Here is an 8,835-nt window from a genome sequence, read left to right on the forward strand (position 1 = left end):
GGTTCGCTATCTATCGATAATTTGTGACTCTAGTAAATTTGTGTATGTCTTGTAGTGAATAAGCGATGATCAACCATAAAAGTTTATGCTCTTGATGCCAATTGTGATACCCCAACGATGCTAGTATCGACTCAATTTTCATATTTGTTTTCACTCAGACGTGTTCTCAGTGCTAATTTTTGCCGCATGATACTTGAAGCCGAAACTATAAACGAGTATTTTTAATGTAGTGAAGACTTGAGCTGCGATCAGGTAGAAATGGAGAAAAAATGTTTAGCATAAAATAACTATAAGTAAATAAATCATTAGATTTTTAGGTTTACATGCGCTCTCTGTCCCATAACTCAGCTCACGCAAGTAAACTTATTTGTGAGAGCCTGCTTTCAGGCGTGGAATCTCATTTTTGTTAAATGGTACTGTTGGAAAAAAATCAGATAAGGTTTTAGTAAACTCTCAAAGAATGCAGCATCCTCTAATAGCACGGCAGATAAAACCTACTTTTTTTAGAATTATGAAGTTGTCACCGATGAGGTGGGGCGAATTTAACGCATATTTGGTTTATGGTTTATTTCTAAATACACAAGCATTTAAGTTATTCACTTACAAAGAATTATAATATATTTCACTTACCGCAGTGTGTCCTTCCACCTTCCTGGCTGGCTGATCGATGACAAAGCTCGAATATGATTTGCCAGAACTTATATGCACAAATATTGTCATTTACCGTGCAGATCAGCACAGGAGGATAGGGGAACTGCACACTGCAGTTTACAAACAACAACCATGTAGATAACTTAACATATGTAGTTTGTGCTTACCTGTTTATGCGAAGGGAGAATGGCAAACATATAAATCGCACAAACAAGGAAACAGAAACTGTATAGCGGGAAATGTATGTATGTAAATGGAATGCGAGACAATTCAAGAGCATATAAAGAAATTGGAATTGAAACATACAACTGTAAAATAAACATAGAAATTAAATATTATATTAGGGTGGGTCTGAATCTACAACATCCCCGCCCCCGTGAATCAACCTGATTCACCACCATCAACGTCCAGAACAGCAAGCTTTGAGACTGCGCGTCGTTTCACACCTCTGGAAGTTCGTATGTCTGCTCGTCGCACCTCTCCATCAAGCCCAGGGTACACTCGCTCTATCTTCCCTCGGCACCATTCTCGTCGTGGAACATTAGGGTCGCATATGAACACCAAGTCCCCTGCTTTCATTGGCTTCGTTCGTTGGCACCATTTTACTCGGCGAGTCAATGTAGGAAGATATTCAGTAATCCACCTGTTCCAAAAATGATCCCTCAATTGACGAGCGATGCGCCACTGCTTGCGTGATACAGAAGTTTTTTCCAAGTCGGTGTCTACTATCGGAGTGTGTGCTACATTTGCGGCTCCCAGAATGAAATCATTAGGAGTTATCGGCTGCTCCTGGTCCGCGGTGATGGGCAAATGCGTTAGTGGCCGAGAATTAACGATGTTCTCAGCTTCAATAAGAAAACTATTCAGGGTATGCTCCCTTGGTGCAACTTCTTTCAAAGTGTGACATAAAACTCGCTTGACACACTGTACCATTCTCTCCCATGCACCACCTTCCGATGGATTAAATGGTGAATTAAATACCCACTGGATATTTTTCTGTGATAATTCACTTTGTAGACGTACGCAGTCGAACACTTCTTTGAATCGCTTGGCTTCTCGGTCAGCACCAACGAAATTCTTTCCATTGTCCGACCTAATCCTTAAGGGCGTACCTCGTCGGTTCACAAAATTACGTATAGCAATGATACAAGAGTCGGTACTCAAGTCATGAGCCAGTTCTAGGTGCACAGCTCGCACAGTAAGGCACGTAAATAGTGCCACCCATCTCTTCTCAGTGCTGCGTCGAACAGTGACAGTTAGTGGCCCAAAGTAATCGAGTCCTGTGTAGCTAAACGGTCTCACATAGGGAGTGAGTCTGTCCACAGGAAGCAGTCCCATCTTTGGAGCTACCGGGGCAGCTTTATTTAAACGGCATACACCACAACTGGCAATCACATTACGCAACAAACTTCTTAGTCGCGGCACCCAATAATTGCGACGGATATCTCCAATGGTAGCTTCTAAGTTCTGGTGGTTCATGAGGCTGTGATGATGTAACACTAACAGCCTTGTAAATGCATGATTTGGCGGAAGAATAATAGGACGCCGCGCGCTAATTGGTAGCCAGCTAGCTGCGTCGATGCGTCCCTGCACTCGGAGGACACCTTCCTCGTCTATGTATGGCGAAAGTTGTAATAACGGGCTGTTGGTGGAAATTTCCTGACCGTTTTCGATGGACTGGGTTTCTGTTGTATACACTTCACGTTGTACAAGGCGGCATAAGAGGCGTTTGGCATTCTCTACTTCTTTAGCGGTTAAACCATAGCATTGGTCTAGCTGTCCGCGGCGGCGACAATTGTTGATAAAGCGTAAAATCCAGGCAACAGCTCTTACCAATCTTTTAAATGAAGAGAAATTATTAAAGTTCAAAAAATTACGACTCACGATGACTAAAGCAAATTTAGACTGTAGTTCTTCATCATGTTCATCATTTCCAACGGTTATGACATCTTCAGAGGGCCAAACTTGCTCATCCTGCTGTAGGAATGGGGGACCACGTGACCAACGCGTCACTGGACTAAAATTGATGCAATCATTTATACGAGTAGCTTCGTCGGCTACGTTGAGCTTTGTGGGCAGCCATCTCCAATTGGAAACGTTTGTAGTGGCCAATATCTCTGCTATTCTATGCTGTACGAAAGGCTTGTAACGACGGTGCTCACTTCGAATCCATTTGATAACCGTTTTGGAGTCACTCCACAGAATGCAGTCTGTGATGTCAAGAGAGTGTTCGTCGCGGATGCACTGCATGAGACGAGTGCCTAAAACAGCTGTCTGAAGTTCAAGCCGTGGCACGGTAAGAGTTTTCATTGGCGCGCATTTTGACTTAGAAGAAACGAGTGTAACATCAATTTTACCCGATGAAGTTTGCGATCGAAGATAGGCAACAGCAGCGAAGGCATCTTCACTAGCGTCGACAAATACGTGGAGCTGAAGTATTTGAGGTATACCATTTCCAAAATAAAAACGAGGTATGGCGTATTTCACAACCTCTGGTAGTTGTTTACGCCACTTCTCCCAGACAGCGTTAATGTCGTTTGGCAACGGGTCGTTCCACTGGATGTCGTGTTTCCATAACTCACGCATAAGTAGTTTGGCGCCAATGACGAAGTTGCTCAGAAATCCTAGAGGGTCGAAAATCGACATAACAATGCTTAGGAGTTCTCTTTTAGTAGGACGTCTTTCTCCATTTACCACTGCTTCACCAACGTTATGGAATTTAAAACCGAAACAATCTGACGATGACTGCCAAAACAAACCAAGTACCCGCTCTCCAACGAAACCTTCTTTATTATCAATTGGACGTGAGACATCAGTACCGTTGAGCGCGTCAACTACTTTCGATGCATTGGATATAAAATTTCGAAGCTCAAACCCAGCATCCATATGAATCGCTCGGACCTCTTGGGATATAGAAATCGCCTCCTCTTCCGAGCAGAAGCTATCAACAAAGTCATCGACATAGTGGTGGTCCAAAATCGCCTTAACCGCACGGGCAGTGGTTCTGCGATCATCTTGGTGCTCCAATGCGTTTACTTTTTTCACATAATCTGCGGCACATGGTGAACAGGCAGCACCAAACGTCATCACGCACATTTCGTAAACGTCCGGGGGTTGAGAGACGTCCCCACCACGCCAGAGAAACCGCTGTGCGCATCTATCGTCTTTTCGTATACGAACTTGGTGGAACATCTCCTTGATGTCTCCACATACGGCGATCGCGCCTTCACGAAAGTGGAATAATATCGACGGCAAAGGCCGATATTCTTGTGGACCCTTCAGGAGCTGTGAATTAAGGGAGATTCCACTTACCTCAGCAGCGGCGTCAAATACCATGCGTAGCTTTCCGGGTTTGTTTGGATTGGCTACGGCAAAGTGCGGCAAATACCAAGTCTTAGGAGTAGATATAGCTGCTTCTGCTGGTGACAATTTACGGGCATATTTCTTTCTGACGTAGGCGTTCATGATGTTCTTGTATTGAGTGGCGAAAATCGCATCTCGACGCATTCTTTGCTCTACGCTGACTAGACGTTTCAACGCCATGTTGTAGCTGTCAGGTAACCTTACGTTGTCAGTTCTCCATATGAGACCTGTTTCAAATCGTCCATCAACGCGGCATGTGGCGGACTTCAGGATAGCTCTGGCCCGAATGTCCACTTCACTCTCTATAGGGGGTGCGGCTCTGACACCGAAATTCTCGGTCTTGAAGAAGTCAGCTACCATATTGTGGAGAGACTGATCAGCTTGGCGGTTCATAAACAAACACGATGCTGTAGATGGTAACGTAGTTGAAGTTGGGCCAAACACCACCCAACCCAATTCCGTATTGGCAATAAATGGACCATGCGGGTTTACCTTCATAGTTGTCGATGGCAATCCCAAATGGCAATGATCAAGACCAATCAAGAGTCTGGGCCTGACCTGGGTATAAGATTGTACTGGAAGCCGGCTTATATGTTTAAAGTTGTGATCCAAATCGTCCTTGCTTAAACTCTGTAGAGGAAGCTGCAAGTTTGATACAGCATACACATTGCGGAGTTTATGTTGTTTCTGCATACCGGCACCACTAATAAGCAAGTCTACCACAAACGTTGACTCCTGCGCGGCATGTCCTCCAAACCACTGAACATTCAAATGCTGCTCACATCCACGCATTCCCAAGTCTCGAACAAGAGCACTGTCTATCATTGTGATAGATGAACCTTCGTCCAGGAGTGCGTAAGTGTCCACACGCCTTTGGTTTCCGTATAGGGTGACCGGCAAAATACGGAACAGGAGCTTACTATCAGTGGAACTGCAACTTAAGACTGCTGGCCCAGCATCTTTTGATGGTGGCTGGCTGTCGAGTGTATGCTGCGTTGATGTAGGCCTACGATTTGCTTCGGTATACGCAGGAGAGAAAGGCGTGGTTGATTGACTTGACGAATTTGTAGTATTCCCCACGGCTTCATGTAGGAGCTTATGATGAACTCTCCGGCAACCTTCAATTGAACATAACTTGCGACGTTGACAATTTCGTGTATTATGACCCAAATTGAGACAAGCAAAACACAAGCGATGTCGTTTCGCCTCTATCCATCTGTTTGGCACTGAATATTCTAGAAAACGCGCACACTCTGCTGGCTTATGATGCCCTTGACAAATTGGACATCTCACTGATCGTTGCTGCTGTACTGTGTGCAGAACCGGGCGGTACTTCCATTCCTTGGACGAACTATCAACACAAACCGTACAAATTATATTGGCTAATTTCGATAACCACTCACTGAAATGTTTCACTGTTGCATATGGCTGTATAAGCGCTGCGAAACTTGCCCATTCAACGCGTTTGCTCATAGGCAATTTTGATACAAGTTCGTCGAGTAATGTAGGGTTTGACAAATGTAATTCACCACCATGTGCAGATTGCAAAAAGACACAGATGTTACATACATTTGTTGCAAATGGTATGATTTTCGACATTGCATTCTCTGAAATAGGTGCGATTTCCTTTACGTGGGCCAGTTGGCTACGGATCAACTGCTCCGGGCGCCCAAATCTAAATTTCAACAACTCAATTATATTTCCGACATTGTTCGGGTGGATCAGCAGTGACTTGACTGCTTCACGCGCGTAACCCTTCAGGCTCTTCAATAACCGTTGGTTATTTTCGTAGTTGCTGTACCTATAAATCGCGGTTGACTATGTAGGGTTTGACAAATGTAATTCACCACCATGTGCAGATTGCAAAAAGACACAGATGTTACATACATTTGTTGCAAATGGTATGATTTTCGACATTGCATTCTCTGAAATAGGTGCGATTTCCTTTACGTGGGCCAGTTGGCTACGGATCAACTGCTCCGGGCGCCCAAATCTAAATTTCAACAACTCAATTATATTTCCGACATTGTTCGGGTGGATCAGCAGTGACTTGACTGCTTCACGCGCGTAACCCTTCAGGCTCTTCAATAACCGTTGGTTATTTTCGTAGTTGCTGTACCTATAAATCGCGGTTGACTCGATGAAAGCCGTATAAAATATTGACCAATCTTCCGGCTGTCCAGAAAAGTCTGGCAAATCCTGCAATTTCCTGGGCAAACTCGATGACTGAGCGGTAGTAGAACTTATATTGGCGAATGTAGGCATTGTCGTTGAATTAGACTGGATCGAAGGTGTATCCATTCCCAAATGAGTTGTACTGTACATGTGGTTTGTAGCAGCTGTACCTATTCCAAAGTTTGGCGGAGTGTAACGGGAATCGGTAGGCTGCGACAACGGTACTGTACAGTTCACTATAGCCGGCGAATGTTGTTCCGTTAATTGAACGGTTCCCAATTGTACTGTTGTCCTCGATGTTTGCGATAATGGAACCTCGGCGGCAATATTGTTGTTGGATGTATCCAAATTAGACGCTTCACCACGCGATTGGTGCTCCCTAATATCACACAAACTACTCTCTAGCATGGCAATGCGTTTCTGTAGAGCGGCAATAAGATTTTCCTGACGTGCGAAGGCAGCTGATGATCCTCGAGTGATGGCCCCGGTGGCTGTAGGAGCGGCTGGTAAATCACTGGATACATTGGCGGCGGATGTATTACTACCCTGGCTGGGTTTTGATGATGATCTAGTGGTGGCTCCGGTGGCTGTAGGAGCGGCTGGTAAATCAGTGGCTATGTTGGCGGTGGCTGATGCACTGTTACCCTGGCTAGGTTTTGACGATGCTGCAGATGATGTAGGAGCACTGCCATCCATGCCTGGCGAACTGGTTGTAGTCTGGCGGCGGGGTGACTTACGCATCGAAAATTAATTTCACAACCCAAACACGCAAACGTTTGGTCATGCGAAATAAAGAATTTGTCACCGATGAGGTGGGGCGAATTTAACGCATATTTGGTTTATGGTTTATTTCTAAATACACAAGCATTTAAGTTATTCACTTACAAAGAATTATAATATATTTCACTTACCGCAGTGTGTCCTTCCACCTTCCTGGCTGGCTGATCGATGACAAAGCTCGAATATGATTTGCCAGAACTTATATGCACAAATATTGTCATTTACCGTGCAGATCAGCACAGGAGAATAGGGGAACTGCACACTGCAGTTTACAAACAACAACCATGTAGATAACTTAACATATGTAGTTTGTGCTTACCTGTTTATGCGAAGGGAGAATGGCAAACATATAAATCGCACAAACAAGGAAACAGAAACTGTATAGCGGGAAATGTATGTATGTAAATGGAATGCGAGACAATTCAAGAGCATATAAAGAAATTGGAATTGAAACATACAACTGTAAAATAAACATAGAAATTAAATATTATATTAGGGTGGGTCTGAATCTACAACAGAAGTCAACGGTAGCTTTTAAAATATTTACGATATTCAACTTGTTTTTTCAGCGCTCATTTGCAAGCGAAAAACTTTATTTATCACCAATTTCGATATAATTACTGACTGCTTTTTATCAGTGGCATATATTAAATTTTTATATGAACCTCCTGCGAATTCCGTTCACATTTGATAAATGAATGAAATCACAATGTTAGGCCATATGAAGAAGGCACTGCCTTAAATTTACAGTTTTAACTATTTAAAAAAAAGTATGTTGCATTAAATTGTTGCAAATATATTGCATTATATTCATAGTTACTTTAAATTCAACTGGCGCACAGTGGCTGGCTCACCTAAAAATATACTAAAATATATATTTTCAATTCTATATGCTCGTATGTGCAATCGTTTGTGTGCAGCCGCGCAACATGCAACGCTTCGTTGGTTGCCTATTAAAGTGGCCACACTTCATCATCATTGCGTTGTTAATGCACCGCTGAATCGGCTGCAGCCGCCACTGCACAAACCAGCGTGCATGTGTGCTTTTGTGTGCATGTGCGTGTGTGCAACATGTGGTATTAACGTGCAGTCGGTCATCAACTACATTCAAAATGACCTGGCGATTTGACTTCGTGTACTTTGACATCACTTCTACAGCTGCGTAACCTCCATCACTACACGCGCGCAACTAAGCGTGTGTATGTGTTTGTATTAGTGTGTGCGCCAGCGTATTTGTCGCTCAGCATTTTGCTCGCTTTTTTCACTTCGCATTGCCGTCATGTGCCGACGCACCCGCTCTACACTCTATGCGGGCAGAGCGTCGCGCTAATTGTTAATGAGATGTCGCGCGCATTACTGCGCCTGAAAATATGCACCGTTCACACATGCAAATGTGTCGTTGGTTGCTCTATTTTGCGGTTACCAGACCAAGCTACCGACTCACCAACCGACCGACCCCACGTTGCAAGCGTTAATACGTTTGTTTTTTTTTGCGTTTCAGCGGTATTTTTGTTTTTGCTTATTGTTTGTTGTTGTTGCTGGCGCTGGCGCTGCCACCGCTGCTATATGGTCGGCTGGCTGCGCTCATTAAAATACATGAACGAAATATTTTTGGTTTGCCTTTGAAATGTCATTTTGAATTTCAGCATGGCTGCATGTTCCAAACTCAACTACACACACATACACTAGCGCATAATCAAAAGCACACATGCAAACATATAATTTTTCGAAATGCATATGTTTTTATCGATTCAACTGCATTTACGTATCAAAGTTGTATGCTCGGCATTTTTGGCGTTAATTTTAAATTAAACGTGTTAAATGCTACATGTGTTTTCAATGCTTTTCCGTTTTTTTTTTAATTGA

General features: G+C 43.6%; 2 protein-coding genes across 2 annotated transcripts; both read right to left on the reverse strand.

Moving 5' to 3' along the window:
• Window positions 1-823: 823 nt before the first annotated feature.
• LOC138857845 (uncharacterized) lies at window positions 824-2,916 on the reverse strand. Its single transcript, XM_070111772.1, has one exon. The coding sequence runs from the start codon at window positions 2,899-2,901 to the stop codon at window positions 1,033-1,035; it is 1,869 nt and encodes a 622-aa protein (XP_069967873.1). The 5' UTR covers window positions 2,902-2,916; the 3' UTR covers window positions 824-1,032.
• A 350-nt stretch (window positions 2,917-3,266) lies between these two features.
• On the reverse strand, window positions 3,267-7,277 carry LOC138857728 (uncharacterized). The gene is made up of 4 exons (XM_070111380.1): window positions 7,101-7,277; window positions 5,902-7,041; window positions 3,346-5,832; window positions 3,267-3,275 (listed from the first exon to the last, which is right to left on the reverse strand). Exons 2-4 carry the CDS (start codon window positions 6,928-6,930, stop codon window positions 3,267-3,269), a joined length of 3,525 nt encoding a protein of 1,174 aa, XP_069967481.1. The 5' UTR covers window positions 6,931-7,041; window positions 7,101-7,277.
• Window positions 7,278-8,835: the final 1,558 nt, after the last annotated feature.

Source organism: Bactrocera oleae, chromosome 6 (assembly GCF_042242935.1).
Source record: "Bactrocera oleae isolate idBacOlea1 chromosome 6, idBacOlea1, whole genome shotgun sequence".
Lineage (NCBI taxonomy): Eukaryota > Metazoa > Arthropoda > Insecta > Diptera > Tephritidae > Bactrocera > Bactrocera oleae.

What these genes read in the sequence shown, in the direction of transcription:
- LOC138857845 (XM_070111772.1), bottom strand. Translation starts at nt 2,901, where the DNA reads ATGCAGTGCATCCGCGACGAACACTCTCTTGACATCACAGACTGCATT.
- LOC138857728 (XM_070111380.1), bottom strand. Translation starts at nt 6,930, where the DNA reads ATGCGTAAGTCACCCCGCCGCCAGACTACAACCAGTTCGCCAGGCATG. An exon ending in TCATACCATTTGCAACAAAT is followed by an intron (nt 5,833 to 5,901) that starts GTATGTAACATC and finishes AACCCTACATAG; the next exon opens with TCAACCGCGATTTATAGGTA.